This window comes from Gasterosteus aculeatus, chromosome 12 (genome assembly GCF_964276395.1).
Source record: "Gasterosteus aculeatus chromosome 12, fGasAcu3.hap1.1, whole genome shotgun sequence".
Lineage (NCBI taxonomy): Eukaryota > Metazoa > Chordata > Actinopteri > Perciformes > Gasterosteidae > Gasterosteus > Gasterosteus aculeatus.
In genome coordinates this window covers 24,345,910-24,361,677 of record NC_135700.1, presented here as the reverse complement: position 1 = coordinate 24,361,677, position 15,768 = coordinate 24,345,910, and the positions used below count along the sequence as shown (strand labels likewise).

At 44.4% G+C, this 15,768-nt stretch overlaps 3 protein-coding genes and 1 long non-coding RNA gene across 5 annotated transcripts; 3 read left to right on the top strand and 1 right to left on the bottom strand.

Moving 5' to 3' along the window:
* Positions 1-946: 946 nt before the first annotated feature.
* LOC120809237 (ras association domain-containing protein 7-like) lies at positions 947-4,951 on the top strand. Its single transcript, XM_040162907.2, has 5 exons — positions 947-1,048; positions 2,775-2,903; positions 3,231-3,818; positions 3,883-4,151; positions 4,379-4,951. Exons 2-5 carry the CDS (start codon positions 2,801-2,803, stop codon positions 4,532-4,534), a joined length of 1,116 nt encoding a protein of 371 aa, XP_040018841.2. The 5' UTR covers positions 947-1,048; positions 2,775-2,800; the 3' UTR covers positions 4,535-4,951.
* A 3,931-nt stretch (positions 4,952-8,882) lies between these two features.
* Positions 8,883-13,218, top strand: LOC120809358 (guanylyl cyclase-activating protein 2). Of its 2 annotated transcripts, XR_013451634.1 has the most exons (5): positions 8,883-9,260; positions 9,459-9,608; positions 10,111-10,207; positions 10,390-10,567; positions 10,988-13,218. XR_013451634.1 is itself a non-coding variant. In XM_040163094.2 (4 exons), the coding sequence occupies exons 1-4, from the start codon at positions 9,066-9,068 to the stop codon at positions 10,509-10,511; spliced, it is 564 nt and encodes a 187-aa protein (XP_040019028.1). In that variant the 5' UTR covers positions 8,883-9,065; the 3' UTR covers positions 10,512-13,218. The 2 variants fall into 2 exon arrangements, 1 of the variants encoding a protein (XP_040019028.1); XM_040163094.2 differs by having other exon boundaries at positions 10,390-13,218.
* Positions 13,219-13,405: 187 nt separating this feature from the next.
* LOC120809349 (guanylyl cyclase-activating protein 2) lies at positions 13,406-15,584 on the top strand. The gene is made up of 4 exons (XM_040163082.2): positions 13,406-13,896; positions 13,981-14,130; positions 14,394-14,493; positions 14,602-15,584. The coding sequence occupies exons 1-4, from the start codon at positions 13,696-13,698 to the stop codon at positions 14,721-14,723; spliced, it is 573 nt and encodes a 190-aa protein (XP_040019016.1). The 5' UTR covers positions 13,406-13,695; the 3' UTR covers positions 14,724-15,584.
* Positions 14,486-14,907, bottom strand: LOC120809484 (uncharacterized). Its single transcript, XR_005710106.2, has 2 exons — positions 14,778-14,907; positions 14,486-14,683 (listed from the first exon to the last, which is right to left on the bottom strand). It is a non-coding gene; the product is annotated as an uncharacterized LOC120809484 (long non-coding RNA).
* Positions 15,585-15,768: the final 184 nt, after the last annotated feature.

Below are 15,768 nucleotides of genomic sequence, written 5' to 3'. Positions count from 1 at the left end.
CCCCCTGCTGGTCACTACAGAGAAGTAGAGTCATTTCCTCATAGACGTCTATGGGAGCAGAGGAGTCGCCCCCTGCTGGTCACTACAGAGAAGTAGAGTCATTTCCTCATAGACGTCTATGGGAGCAGAGGAGTCGCCCCCTGCTGGTCACTACAGAGAAGTAGAGTCATTTCCTCATAGACGTCTATGGGAGCAGAGGAGTCGCCCCCCGCTGGTCACTACAGAGAAGTAGAGTCATTTCCTCATAGACGTCTATGGGAGCAGAGGAGTCGCCCCCTGCTGGTCACTACAGAGAAGTAGAGTCATTTCCTCATAGACGTCTATGGGAGCAGAGGAGTCGCCCCCCTGCTGGTCACTACAGAGAAGTAGAGTCATTTCCTCATAGACGTCTATGGGAGCAGAGGAGTCGCCCCCTGCTGGTCACTACAGAGAAGTAGAGTCATTTCCTCATAGACGTCTATGGGAGCAGAGGAGTCGCCCCCTGCTGGTCACTACAGAGAAGTAGAGTCATTTCCTCATAGACGTCTATGGGAGCAGAGGAGTCGCCCCCTGCTGGTCACCACAGAGAAGTAGAGTCATTTCCTCATAGACGTCTATGGGAGCAGAGGAGTCGCCCCCTGCTGGTCACTACAGAGAAGTAGAGTCATTTCCTCATAGACGTCTATGGGAGCAGAGGAGTCGCCCCCTGCTGGTCACTACAGAGAAGTAGAGTCATAAACTCATAGACGTCTATGGGAGCAGAGGAAGTTAGTGATGTTCATTAAGGAATTGCAGGTAAAGGGATGCTATGATCTGAGTAAATTAAGATGTGAATTCTCCACTGAAGAAAACTGGTGAGAAAAAAAGGAAAAAAGATAAGATAAATCTGCATGTACTTCAAATAAACTTAATTACCTCCCAGAACAATGACATCACTTCTCATGCTCCGCATCCAGAAAGGCTGCATTCCACAGCGTCACTCCACCTCCTCCTCCACCTCCTCCTCCACCAGCCTGAACTCACAACAGTGAGAAAGGACCATCAGTGGAACAGAGAGCAGCTTCAACAGGTGAGCGATATAAACTTATGTATGAAGTTACTTCTAGAAGAGAAAATCAGAAACGGAAAAAAATCCATTCATGAATTTGATGACTTTGTGTTTATTAATATCGGCCGCTGAATGGAGGCGATCACAGCTCCTTCTCTTCATTGTGTGAATGCTACAGATTCAGAACCAGGGAAACAAAGCAAACAGGTGGCAGATGAACTTTTATTAATCGTCTCATTCTAGAAGTCAAAGCTGCTGACGTAGTTCAGTCGATGTTTGTTTGCTGCTGAAGTTTGACTCATTTAGCGTCAAGAAAAGAGCAGAATGACAGTTTAATGTTCCAATTTTTGTAAAGGCTTTAACATACGTGTAATAAGGACCTCTGTGACGAGGTAAAATCCGCATACATTTTCAAACAATGCGAGAAAATACTCCATTTGTCAAGTAAAACGTGGCTTTCCTCTGATGGCGATACTGGCGAGCTGGTAAACAGAGAGAGGAGGTATTTGTGGGCGGAGCCTGAGCCTCAGGAATGTCAGCGTGTTCTGCCACATTCCCGCTCGCGTGACTTCTCCCGCAAACACGGGAAGCTGCACTTAAGAGTCCTCCGGCGAAGACCCGCCTTCTTAACCTCTGACCCCTGTGACCCTGGTGGTCGGTCAGGTCTGGAGCCCTTCGTACGACCCGTATCGTCTCACTGTCGTCTGCTCGACTGCTTCCAGCTGTTGATCCTTTTAGAACAAATCTCACACAAACGATTGAGATTGTGTCGTATCACTGGGGTGTTTTTGTGCTGCATGCTGGGAAATATGCTGAGGAGCTGCTAGCGTGGTTAATGATGACAGTTGTGTACATAGAAACTGCTCACGTGTGTGAGTAGTGCACGTGTGTGCACAGCGTGTGATGCAAACAGACACTCACATAATGTCACACGGGAGAAACCCACCAGTACCAATGTAACAGTGTTACTGTTGTTGTTGTTGTTGTGTATATACGAAGGCGTTATAACTCATTGTGTTTAAAGCACATCACAGAACTTCAACTCATTTAACTTGGACCTTATGTGGACGAGACACCAATGCAAACAATCAATAGGTTTATATCGAGTCTGTCACATGAGATTCATCGTGCTCCTCGTGTCTCCTTCGCACAACTGAACAGGTTTTTAAATGAGTTTCATAATTGAGGCAGAAGTTAAAAAACATTTGACCTTAATTTAGGGTCAATGAATAAATCATCGTTGACATGAACAGAAATCTTAAATTCACAATTTAACTTTGTTAACTAATGTGTTTTGTATCTATACTTTAAGACGTTATATCACGCTTAAGAAAATATACATACAATAAATAATAAATGAATAAATATACAGCTTTTCTGTCTGATTTGTCTTTGATTTTTGCTTTGTTTAGAAGCTTTAAAGGTTGTTGGGTTTCATTTGTGGCATTTCAAAATGAACACATTCCTTTCCAGAATCAGCAAATACGAACTTTATAACCAACTCGGCACAATCTTCACAGGAATATTTCATACTGTGTGTGTTTTTATGAAAGAGTTGACTCCTTGTGGACCTTTTCCCCTGGTCACCCGTCCCAAACCGAGTAGTGTGTCCAAACCCCGTCCCTTGTTAATTAGCTTCCTACAGAGACGTCACTCACCAACCGAGAGGCAACAAAAGTCACCATTTGTCAAACGATAGAACACATTTGGCAAATCAATAAACAGCCTTTATGATTCATATTTTCAGGTCGCTGGTGGTGCTGCAGCTGAGTGATGGAGCTGAAGGTGTGGGTGGAGGGCGTGGTCAGGGTGGTGTGCGGCCTATCACTGACCACTTCCTGCCAGGATGTCGTCATCGCTCTCGCAAAGTCGCTTGGTGAGTCTCTACGTTTTCACCCAAGTTCATTGTCAAACCCTCAGGCAGCTGATTACCAATACAACATCTGCATTTATGTTTACACTCTCTGCACTGCAGCGTCCATACGTTGATAATAATAATAATAATACATTATTTATATGGCGCTTTTCAAAATACTCAGACGCTTTACATGGTTAAAATAAACGTAAAACATCATATAGTTTTACACTTTATGCGATATTTGGCACGTCATAAATGTCATAAACACAAAGCTGATGTCTTATTGGTTCTGGACTCCGTCAGGCAACACAAGGTAGTCACACCCAGCCGGTTCCGTCTCCTCAGGTCGGACCGGTCGGTACCTTCTCATCGTGAAGCTGCGAGGGGCGGAGAGGCAGCTGGTGGCCGAGGACTGTCCTCTTCAGCACCTGTCTCAGCTGGGTCAGCTGGCTCCGGAGGTCCACTTCGTCCTGCGGAGGACCGGTCCCAGCCGGGGGGATGGGCGAGGCACACCCGACAGGGAGCGACGGTTGCCCTCGCCCGGCCCCCGGGACCCGGAGCCTCTGAGCTCCGGTCCGTGTCCCCCGGCCCACCTCAAGAGGACCTGGACCCCGTCGCCCAGAGCTTCTCCAGAACCCCGGGCTTCCCCCGTCTCGTTCCCGGACCCTCACAGCTCCACCAAGGAGGAGGTGTTCAGGCAGGTCCTGCAGCAGCAGAGGAGGCTGCAGGAGCTGGAGAACCAGGTCAGGTCTCTGGAGAAGGAGGCCGAGGTGTGGGAGCAGGAGGGGTCATCTGCCAGAGATGCCGGTCCGACTGTGGTCAGGGAAGCAGAACTGGAGGACCTGGAGCGGCGCCTGAGGCAGAACGAGGCCGATCTGATGCTTGGACTTCGGTGGGAGGAGAAGTTCCAGGCGGAGGTGGACCGAGAAGAAGGTAGGTGTTCACGTCTTTCCTCTGGCATTTTCCTCAACGACTGCTAACCGCTGCTCCTCAACAGATCTGCAGAGAGGTCTGCAGCGGCTGCACGCCTTGATGCAGGACCACCCCCACCAATTGGAGGAGCTCCAAGCCCACTCCGTTCAGCTGGAGCAGGAGGTGCATCTCGAAGGCCACAGGCTCAGCTCGCGGGCAGACTCGAGGCCGCCGGAGGAGGCGCTGAGGCCTCTAAAGCAGGAGCTCCGTTACCGGTGGCAGCAGGGAGAAGATCTGGAGGCGGCGTTTTCCGGGACGCAAAGGGATCTCCAGGCGGCGGAGCAGAAGCTGCAGGTACAACTAAGATAATCATCTAATCTCAGATGGGGAGAATCAGTGCACCAGGAATCCACAGAGAGCTTGTTTGTGAGATGGAGTCAAATAAACTACATAAAGTGATGAAGAAACAACACAGACAACAACACTGAAGACATTTTAAAATCACGCTTCTTTTGTTTTAAACTTGCCTGTTTGCACTGTTGTTGCTAATAGACTGTGTGTTTGCTCCATGCGTCCTGCAGGGCCGGAGGGAGATGATCGAGGAGCTGAACAAGGAGCTGAGGCAGTGTAAGCTGCAGCAGTTCATCCTGCAGACCGGGGCCCCCCCCCCCGAGACCCTCGCCGACCTCTGCCTCAGCAGTGCTGGCATCATGGAGCCGCAGAGGGACTGGACGTGATGAAGTCCAGTACTGCCGAGTTAAAGTAACACCAACCAGGAAGAAGAAGAGTTCAAAGTATTTATTTCATCTTCTTCATCAGATGAAGATGTAACAGAAGGAAAGAAAGAAAAATCCTCAGAGGAGCTGAAATAGACAGAATTAGATTTATTTATTGAACTTATACGGATGTCAGAAACCCGACATCATGAAGTAAACCATGAAGGACTGTGTGTGTGTGTGTGTGTGTGTGTGTGCGTTTGTGTGTGAGTGTGTGTGTCTCTGACAAGCCAGTATTGTAGATTGTCAATAAAATTAATTAATATACATTTTTCTGCCCCTGATTTAGATTGCACCTTTTTAATTTAATTTTTACTCTTTAATATTTTCTACTTGAATTAATCACATAAAGTATTTTAAATAAAATACCTTTCCCATATTTTTATTTGTCGTTTCAATTCAATGTCATGCAGCGGTTTGTCTGCTTTGTCTCCACTGGGGGGCGCCATGGCTTGGTCCATGGTGACGTCCTACATTTAGGGCCACGTCCCTCAAAGCCCGAGCAGCATTTTGTGTTTATGGGCATTAGTGATGTCCACACTGTGTCCTCCATAAAGCATCTTATTCCTCCTTCCCACCTCCCAATGATCATCCCCACTTCACACTGACGTATGCAGGGGGCATGAAGTGTGAGCAGGAGCGCCTGCGCAGACATATACACAGACACACACACACACACAAGAAAATACACACCCAGGTGTCGGCGTAGCATTAATTTACCATTTCTGTATCCACAAACCTACTTCACTTACTAACACTGCAAGCAAGAACAGACCTACTAGTCACAACACTCAGGAAAAGGCAACATAGAGATGTGATTGAAAACTACCACACTTTATTCTAACTTCAAAACAACCTTCCAAGGGATGACATACTATACATACAAAAAAGACAATGCACTTTCTGTATAAAGTGTCCACACAGTTAAAATAAATAAGACTCTTTGGGCAGAATATTTACTTGACAAAACTGTGCAAAACTTTACATGTGCAACAATGTAAATGGTTGGAGGTACAGACCGTGTAGAATATTGTAGAGACAGCGGACCTGACCAGAGCTTATGTGTGCATAAAAAAAAGCTTACATCACTGGTAACAAATCTTGTTTCAACACTGATCTGTTACAGTAATAATGCTACAAAATAACCTGTGACTCCAAAAGCCAACATGAGAAAACAATGCACGTTAAAAAACAGTCAATCTCCGCCTATAAAGTGAAACATATTTAAAATACATACGTCTCATTGAACAAATTATTTATCCTTTATATTCTGACTTCTTTTCATACTGTAACAGTCCCATAATGCACGACATTCTTATATGTTGTAGAATAGATAATTGTAATTGTAATGTAATTGATGTTACACGGGTCTAACATAACAATGTTACGCAGTGCAGAATAGCTAAATGTTAGCTTTAGCATCGTTGACAGTCAACACAGTGTTTGCTAATGAGATGAGATGATGACAGCCTTGTGCCAATTACAATAAAAAGAAATAAAACAAGACCGGGTAAATGTTTAGCGTATTACCGTTACAGCTTTTAACTACAGGCACAGTGAGTGTAGTAAAATGTAGGCAACTCACATCGTTCACGACGTGTTGCTTCCGTAGACTGAGCTTGTTCGCCTGTAGGTTTGCCGCTCAAACTTCTTCTTCTTCTGTTGTTTTGCAGGCTACATACACCTGTAGCGCATCGCTGCCTCTCAGGTTTGAGAAGGTACTGCAACTCTAAACAAGAGTGCGGTTTACGTTCAGCGCCGTGGCCCGCCCCTGACTGGGCACATAGCCAATCATATTTTAAGATATTGGGGTGGCCAATCAGATTTCAGGGGTGGCCCGTGCCGCCCTAGGCCACGCCCTGAACACGCCAGTGAGCAGCAGCAACTTTTTATAAATACCAATTATTGCGTAGAGAGCGGCACGTTTATGAATGAGGCCCCTGACTCTCTAGGTCGTCTTCAACAAAACACGTGACTCCACCTGTTGTTCTGGAGGTGAATCGCGCACACGCACACGCAGACGCAGACGCCAGCCTTAAATCCTGCACGTAATCCAGCGTCAGAGAGCATTATGGGTAAACCTGCTCAGCTCAGTGGAGACGTGTCTGTTGTTTTTGGTGTTAGTGTGTAGATGAGAATTCTCTAATGTACCTGGTTGTTAAAAGATGATAACTTCCCTTTAAAAGTCACATTGTTAACATTTTAATCACATCATAAGAGCACATTAATTCTTTTTATTTAAAAAAAAAGAATTACACTTAAATATGGGAAGAATTATGCTTAAAGATGACGGCATAACTGAAACACTTTAACCTTTAATTTGCACAGACAACGATATCAGATATAATCTCTGAGTCGTGTTAATCTTACAGCTCTTCATTCCGTACGCGCATTGGTACATTTTTAATCACAAACCTGTTTATCCTGTTTTAACCGGTTGTCACTCGCAATAAAAATGTTTGATATCATTTTAAAGATATGTGCTTCACATAGTTGGGATCTTTTGAAAATGCAAAAGTGACTAATTTTGAGTCTGGTTTGGAAACGTATGTATGCAAATCGACTGCTTCTCGTCCCGTTGGTACAATGTTACGTTGTGTTCTCACAAACCTTTCAAAGATTAAACACATACAAAATAATAAACAAGTGTTGCTTAGTGTCCTAAATGTGGTGGAGAATGAATATTATATTGACAGCTTGACATCGTTGGGACATCTCACACAGTCAGGTTCATGTTCTGTGATCTAAGATCTAATGATCCTCTGACCTTCTGAGTGACGGATTATTACCTGAATTCCTTCATTGTCTCAGCAGGCTGGCCTTCGCCTTAATTATTGTACATCTGATCACTGGTTAGATGTGCATTACTGCCCACACTTTTCATTTGACCTGTTTTTTAAGTGAGCAGGGAAATCCCTTAACTATATTTTGGACACCATCATTTTACAAGAGAAAAAAAACTACTTTTCTTCTGGATCTTAAAACTGTAAATGTATAAAAAAAGAACCCTTTAAGGAGCCTGAGATGATCTGTGACTTTGTTTGACCTCCATTAACCACGTAAGTACATATTTCTACTCTGATATGAATTAAAATGAGATGAACGCATAAGATGATGCAGCACCAGGTGAAGGCTCCAAGGCCGCTCCCCCCGCTACATGTGCTCTGATATTAGCATAGCATTAATGAGCGCCGTTGGTTTCTGTGCTGTTGGGTTTCTAAATAAGGATCAATTTGCTGTTTAGTCTGGAAGCATATTTAGATTTTTAGTCTGGACCACGGACATGAAACATGGTCAACGTTGCTAAGCAGCCATTTTTATTTTCCCTTGTTACAGTTACAGTAGATTTACATTAAAGTGAGGTGTAACTAGCATGCTAGCTAGCCAACTAGGATGCTGATAATGAAGAACTATCGACAAATGTGATTCTCACGACACTATTGACACTGCTTTGAATCATTGCCACAAACAGCGTGTATACAGTATAGCATCAAACGTGCACGCTAGCTAATTAACTAGCTAGCATAATGATCCACCATGATTTAATTGTTACGCTATGTGGTGACGACCTAGAGGCAGACAGACCAGGAAGCGGAATCAGAACCAGAACCATTTATTTGCCAAATATATTAGAAATACAAGGAATTTGTCATGGCAGGTGTTGCATATATTGGAACATAAGACGAATTCGCACAGTGAGAGAAATATGCATATCAAATACTCTTTTCTATTTACGATTAAATGGTCACTCACATTTACAGAAGAATAGAGAATAATATCAGATCTAAACTCAAAATAAAGTGCACAGGCCTTTGGGAACAGGGATGATGTGGAGGCCTTGAAGCAGGCTGGTGCGTTTCTCCAGTGAAGGAAAGAATCAAATCGACTGGAAGACTTTGGATCCTGGAGAGCTGAAATACTTTGTGAATGTGATCAGAATTCTCATTTGATAACAGTTCTTGATGAACCTTAAAGATCCTGTTTATCATCTCGTTAACACCACGAGGCTCTCACACCGACTCCACATTGAGACAATGATCTCATTATCGCATGAAGAAATAACGTCACTGCTAAAAATATACAGCTTCTTACGTTACAGGAATATTTACTATTTATTGCAAAATCAATATATTGTATCAATATCAGTATATGGATGTATATTTTTACTTAAATCTCCAATGAGATGCTAAAGAAGGAAGAAAAGCTGGTGATATATTTATTTTGTTAATCTGAAGTCAGGTGACTTCAGACTAACCAATCCGTGCCTTGGTCCTACGTGAACACGCCCCCTCAAGATGCTAAACATTCTAGTTGGAGATGGTGTTGTCAGACATGTAGACCTACACACCTCTGTGACTGGAGATCAAGTGATTACCGAGCTGGTCGGATTAGCAGCTGATCAGAGGTCAGCTGGAGGCGACCTGTGACCACTTTGACCCAGACTGTCGCATCGCTGCCATCCACTCAGTTCCATCACAGCCAGCGGGAGGCCATGGGCCAGGAGGAGAGCCACAGCGGGGAGATGAACCTGGCTCAGATCCAGGAGCTGTGCCTGGTCTTCATGAAGGAGTGTCCCAGCGGCGCGCTGCACCTGCACGAGTTCAAGAGGATCTTCGGGGTGGTGAGCAGCTCGGCGGAGGAGTCGCTCTACATCGAGACGGTGTTCCACTCCTTTGACACCAACAAGGTCAGAAAGGTTTCAGAGAACTTTCTCCCAATGGAACCGCATGGGGGGCTCTGCGCCTCCATCCTGTACCAGCGTTCAGTCCCTGAGGACCTCTGGCTGCGGTGGTCCCTCCAGCTCCACTGGAACACTCGTGTCATCTGTCGGCTGTGCGTTTGTGTGTGTGTACCTGTTGCATCGGGGTCCTTTGTGTGCTCACAGGACAACACGCTGGACTTCATCGAGTACGTGGCGGCGCTCCACCTGCTCCTGAGGGGGAACCTGGAGGACCGGCTCAAATGGTCCTTCAAGATGTACGACACGGACGGGAACGGCATGCTGGACCGGCACGAGGTGAAGCAGATCATCCAGGTGAGAGAAGAGAAGGGGGGGGGGGGACGGGACTTCTCACAGTGCTGATTTACTTTTGGTTCGGTGTAATCAAAGCAGAATGGGATCAACTCGACCATTTATGTGTCATTTCGTCGTTTTGTAACACAAATCCTCGCGTGTGTGTGTGTGTGTGGGGAGGGGGGGGGGGGGGGGGGGGGGGGTGTCTCCCAGAGGAGTAAACACCTTTGCCAGGTGCTACAGTTTAAGCCTCTCGACTCAGACACGTAAATTTAGACTCTTCCGTTGATCTGATTTTCTGGACTTTGAGAGATTAGCTGATGTTCCATAGACTTTTCCTTATTGTGATTGCTATCTACCTGAAATATGATTATTCCTCCAGAGGAAGATAAGTGAACCTGATCTGATGATCTATTTAGACCATGAAAAGGAAAACATATTCTGCTCTTAACGTAGTGATGAAGTGGTGAAGTTTCATGTTAGTATCTACTCTTTAACTCAATTCTTCTGGTTTCTCACTCAGATTCTTCATAAAATCAAACTCCAGAAGAGTGACATCAGCATGACGCCATCGGAAATCTGTGACCGGATCTTTGACCTGGTGGATCAGAATCATGACGGTGAGGAGCAATAAAGGGTCCCGTTTATTCATGTCCTGTGTTTCAGGGTCTTCCTAACATCTCTATTCCCAACAACATGTAGAGAAATGGTGACGTGCGTGTGAACGAACACCACGCAGCTGTGTGCAGCAGCTGCTCTTCTGTGACCGGGTCCTCCATGTGGACTTTGTGCTTCTCTTCAGGTCAGATCACCTTGCCTGAGTTCATGGAGGGAGCTCAGAAGGACGAGTGGCTCATGAACCTGCTCAAGTTGGACGTCAACGCCACCGGTTGGGTCATCCAGAACTGCGGGAAGTTACCGTGACCTCCCCCTTGGTGGGAGGCGCCACTTGCAGGTTTTTCTTTGAGGCCGACTCAGAGGTGTGTCTCACCTGTTTCTCACCTGTGGCTCACCTTTGTCTCCACGTTGAGCTTCCTGTGACTCAAAGCCGGAGCTCGTGAGTTCTGCTGTGATTTTGATTCCTCGCTGCTTGACCTCTGGACTGTTGTGGCCTTCAGCTGATGTCTCTATCTTGAGGCACCTCATGCTCACTAAGAACTTGGACTATAAATGCTTAATTTACCTCATTATTGATACGTTTCACATTGTGTTTGACATTCAGAGTATTACACAGAACTATTCACCGGTGAGGTGAATATTTCTGTTCACCCAGTGGTTTGATGGCTTAGTAACTGAATCCTTAGTGGTTGATTTCCTTGGCTCTCTTCTTCAAAAATCTAAAAACATGAACAAATAGATTATTACCATTGGGTTTATTTTATTTATTTTTTCCCTCGCAGGATTTTGGACCTCGAGAGTCTTTGGAGCTGTTCATCTGTGGTTTATTGGTTTGCGTTAGTCCAGTAATCTACAGGTGGAGGTGACACACAAACATATGCAGCAATGTGCCAGCAGAGAAAGGAGTAGAATAAAGCGGGATGTTAACAGTAGTGGATTTTAAAGACCTTCTGTCCTTTGATTAGGCTACACAATGGTACTGAACCCAATGGTACTGAAAAGTGTCATGAAAGTGTCATGACCTTCGAGGCTGTGGTGACTTTCACAATTAAAATAAATGAAATAGTTTAGAGATTATAACTTTCTGTTTGCCAATGAAGAACATTGGTTTGAAGGATCCACTGGATATGTTTTGGTGTTATTACATATCACTTAGTGATGCAGAGGTTATTTTACAGAATTCTTAACCAAGAAAAACTGTTTTTACAACTTGATACAAGTTGTGTTTCTGGCAAACACTGCAACCCCCCCCCCCCCTCTTCCCCTCCCCCCCAAAAAATAGTTGAATACTTGTGTTCCTTTTAGCTCTAGCTTTGGTCTCCACCACCTTTGGAAGGAAACATCTGTCTCATTTAGTGCTCCACCTTGTTCCCCGGCTGGTCGGTTGACCCCTGTTCTCATTTTCTATAATAGTTTGACTCATTGCGGTTTTGAATATGTTGATGCAGCTTTGTGAGAGCACGTCGCCAAAGTACCATCTTCAGTATCTCTTCTGTTTGCGGCTCTCCATCACAACGAACCTTAACATTTCTGCAGTGAGACTGAACTAACAGACTGATGTTTAATTGACTCATTTATTTCTGCAGTTGCCATTTTCATCTGGTAATAAAGAACCACAAAACAAAATGACAAAATATCATGTATTAATTTTTTTAGGTACTGTATAAAGGGGAAGAGATGGTTTCAGATGTGAATCTATTTTGTTATTAAGAACATTTTATGTACATATTCATACACACAATATTTTCGTAACTTTCTGGACGTGTCTTTTTGTGATTCTGTCACTTGGTGTCACTTGGATTCAGAAATGTGCAAATCCTACTCACAGGGGGTTCAAAGTAAATCCTCAAAGGCTCCGGATCAGTCCGTGTGCGGCAGGTCATAGATCTCATGTGTGTAAGTAGAGATTAGCACATTATCCAGGTCACGTGACGTGATCAAGAACAGGTATGGGTATTAAGAGAGAAGAACGAGGTTGTTGGGTTGTCGAGTTGTTGAGTTGCTGAGATGTGATAGAAAGAGGGAGTGGAAACCGTATCAGGTTTTTTACAAGACCTGCTGCAAATGGAGAAGAGGAGGTTTCAATAGGTGTGTGCAAGGGTGGGCTGAAGAAGGAATGAGGTGGGAGGGTCAGCAGATGAGGGAGAAAGGAGAGGTAACTGTCCATGGTGCTGACAGCATGTAACTGTCCATGGTTCTGACTGCATGGTGCTGACAGCATGTAACTGTCCATGGTTCTGACTGCATGGTGCTGACTGCATGTAACTGTCCATGGTTCTGACTGCATGGTGCTGACTGCATGTAACTGTCCATGGTTCTGACTGCATGGTGCTGACAGCATGTAACTGTCCATGGTTCTGACTGCATGGTGCTGACTGCATGTAACTGTCCATGGTTCTGACTGCATGGTGCTGACTGCATGTAACTGTCCATGGTTCTGACTGCATGGTGCTGACTGCATGTAACTGTCCATGGTTCTGACTGCATGGTTCTGACTGCATGTAACTGTCCATGGTGCTGACTGCATGTAACTGCCCATGGTGCTGACTGCATGTAACTGTCCATGGTGCTGACTGCATGTAACGGTCCATGGTGCTGACTGCATGTAACGGTCCATGGTGCTGACTGCATGTAACTGACCATGGTCCTGACTGCATGTAACTGTCCATGGTGCTGACTGCATGTAACTGTCCATGGTGCTGACTGCATGTAACTGCCCATGGTGCTGACTGCATGTAACTGTCCATGGTGCTGACTGCATGTAACGGTCCATGGTGCTGACTGCATGTAATTGTCCATGGTCCTGACTGCATGTAATTGTCCATGGTTCTGACTGCATGTAACTGTCCATGGTGCTGACTGCATGTAACTGTCCATGATGCTGACTGCATTGTATTCCTTGTGCACTGTTGTCTTTTCGTCTATTGTTGTACTGTCTGCTGTTACGCACCGACCGCCAAGTGAAATCCCTTCCTTCCACATTTTATGGCAATAAAACTTATTTTCCCCATTATATTTTCCGAACTAATCATTATTTTACTCCTTTTGCCATGAAACCATCAGTGTTTGATTATCATCGATCATTCTACATGGGAGTTCAGCTCAGGAAAGGTTGTGTTTTTCCTCAGCGGATAAAGTCAAACTTTGACGTCACACGTCTTGTAATCTCGTTGAGGACTCGGCGGCGGGTTTATCTCTTCGGGGGCTCTTTACTCTGATTGCTGTCAAAGGGAAGGAGGAGACGCTTACAAACGCGCAACATTGAGAAAATCGGAATTATTTTTCTTCGGTGCAATATGTAGTGATTTTTTCAGTTTGCAAATATTGAAAAAATGTAAGGATTTGAAATTTGGATTTGTCCAGTAGTTTGCCATAAAATAGGAGGGCAAAAGCCATGGACTCATAGCTAGTGAAGTGATGATTGCACACAACAGCTTCTCCGTGATTCTTTTTATTCATTTTTAGCAGCTCATATGTTTGCTTGTAAATCATGGGTCAAGCCCCGAGTGCCGCGGATAAGGAAGTGACTCTCCAACACATCCAGGAGCTCTACCGCAAGTTTGCAAACCAATGTCCGAGTGGGAACCTGCACCTGCACGAATTCAAGAAAATCTTTGGAATCAACCAGAACTCCACGGCAGAAGAATCTGCGTACACGGAAAATGTGTTTCGGTCCTTTGACACCAATCGGGTAACGTAAGATATGCGCTCAGGGTCTGTTGTAATGAGGCCGTGTCTGACTGACGGTTCTGCCCCCGTCCCGTGTAATTCTCAGGACAGCATGTTGGACTTCATGGAGTACGTGGCGGCGGTGCATCTGGTCCTTCGTGGGAAACTGGAGGACAAACTGAAGTGGTCTTTTAAAGTTTATGACAGAGACGGAAACGGCTGCCTGGACCGAGAGGAAGTGAGACACGTCGTCAAAGTGAGTATTCAGTCACTTTTATTAGTGATAGAAGAAATGTAAATGTCCAGAATATTTAAACCAATGTCTTTATTATTACTCTCTGTTCTAACAGGAGAGTTCTTCAACAGGTTTTCATATTATTTCTAAAGGTTTGAATACGTTTGATTGACATTCTGTGACACAAAGTCCAAATGGATAATTCTATCATGTGTTTCAGAACGGTCTTTGCTTCAGATCTCAGTCTTTTAAAATTGCAACTAGTCTTTTATGCATTTGCTCAGATCATCTACGCAATAAAGAAGCACAACAATCCGAGCATCACGGGAAATATCGAGGACATCTGTGACCGAATATTTCATTCAGTGGACAAGAATAACGACAGTAAGTTCCTTGTTTATTATGAGACAACGTGCTCACATTTAGTATCTACATCAACCATCCGTCCTCTGATGTCTGAGTGTCCCTTTGGTTCTCTTTGGAATCGTGTAGGCCAGATATCTTTGGAGGAATTCATCGAGGGGGCTGAGAGGGACCCCTGGGTGATGGACCAGCTCAAGTTGGACATCCAGCCCTGTGATTGGTTCATTGAACAGCAGGAGAAGAATCCCTGATTGGAGACTGAGTGACAGTGATGCTCCGCCTCCATTGTTTGTTTGTTTACACACCTCAGCGAGGACGTCTTTGGTTGTGAGACGTCCCGACTGCTTCCAGCTGCAGGACGCAGACACACAAACGTCTTTCCCAGTCTTGTCCTGCAAAAGGTTTTTCAACTCGGGAAGCTGTTAAGCTGAAACCTGCAAAAGACAATATCTCCAAATCTTAATAGATCAGTAAATCATATGTGCTACTGGAAGGTGAACTTTGTTTCAAGAATGATATTTTATTTTATCATTTGAATTGTTTCATTTAGACGCTGTACACGTAAGCATGGGGATAACAAACCTTTGATCAATACAAACTGGTCAAAATATTATCATAGGAAATAAGATGATGATATTTTTTGTGGTATACACTTTGTTTTATATCTTAAATCACAATCTCTCCAAGCGTGAGTTGAGCTTTCTGGTTTTGAACACCAGACTTTTCCCACATCCTGCATTTGATTCTTTGAACCCTGTGGGAGCTTTCACACGTGACCTGTTCTCAGCCTTTAATGCTCTTAACATAATATCCGCTTTGTTCTGCTGTGAATGTGTGCGACGTTCTACACTCCGAATCAGTTTAATTTACTGTTCTTCATACTACTTTCACTGCTGAGGCTATTTTAAGCGATTAATGATCAAATGGGTTTTAATTCTATTCAACTAAACATGCAGTCTATTGAGTTTTTGTGATCTTTGTATTATTTGTCTTGAAGACTTTTGTTACTGCATCAATCATGTAATCAATTTGTGTTTTTAAATGCAAACATAGCAGGTCGGATCCGTTGTGATTTCTGACACATGACCATAAAACACAGTTATCCTACTACATCATGCCGTAATTCATTGAACCGTAAAATACAGTACAACTTCATTTCAGCGTAGAATAACGGTTTGGAGTGCTAAAGTTCTTACATGTCCATCAAGCCCATGAACCAGGTCATTTCCATAATACCTGAGGACTTTGAGGAGGCTTCATTCACACTTCAATCTGTTAGATTATTTATGTTTATCC

Coding starts and splice junctions, on each gene's coding strand:
- LOC120809349 (XM_040163082.2), top strand. CDS start 13,696: ATGGGTCAAGCCCCGAGTGCCGCGGATAAGGAAGTGACTCTCCAACAC. Junction 14,131..14,393: donor AAGTGAGACACGTCGTCAAA/GTGAGTATTCAG, acceptor GCATTTGCTCAG/ATCATCTACGCAATAAAGAA. Junction 14,494..14,601: donor AGTGGACAAGAATAACGACA/GTAAGTTCCTTG, acceptor GGAATCGTGTAG/GCCAGATATCTTTGGAGGAA.
- LOC120809358 (XM_040163094.2), top strand. CDS start 9,066: ATGGGCCAGGAGGAGAGCCACAGCGGGGAGATGAACCTGGCTCAGATC. Junction 9,261..9,458: donor ACTCCTTTGACACCAACAAG/GTCAGAAAGGTT, acceptor GTGTGCTCACAG/GACAACACGCTGGACTTCAT. Junction 9,609..10,110: donor AGGTGAAGCAGATCATCCAG/GTGAGAGAAGAG, acceptor TTTCTCACTCAG/ATTCTTCATAAAATCAAACT.
- LOC120809237 (XM_040162907.2), top strand. CDS start 2,801: ATGGAGCTGAAGGTGTGGGTGGAGGGCGTGGTCAGGGTGGTGTGCGGC. Junction 3,819..3,882: donor GGAGGTGGACCGAGAAGAAG/GTAGGTGTTCAC, acceptor GCTCCTCAACAG/ATCTGCAGAGAGGTCTGCAG. Junction 4,152..4,378: donor CGGCGGAGCAGAAGCTGCAG/GTACAACTAAGA, acceptor TGCGTCCTGCAG/GGCCGGAGGGAGATGATCGA.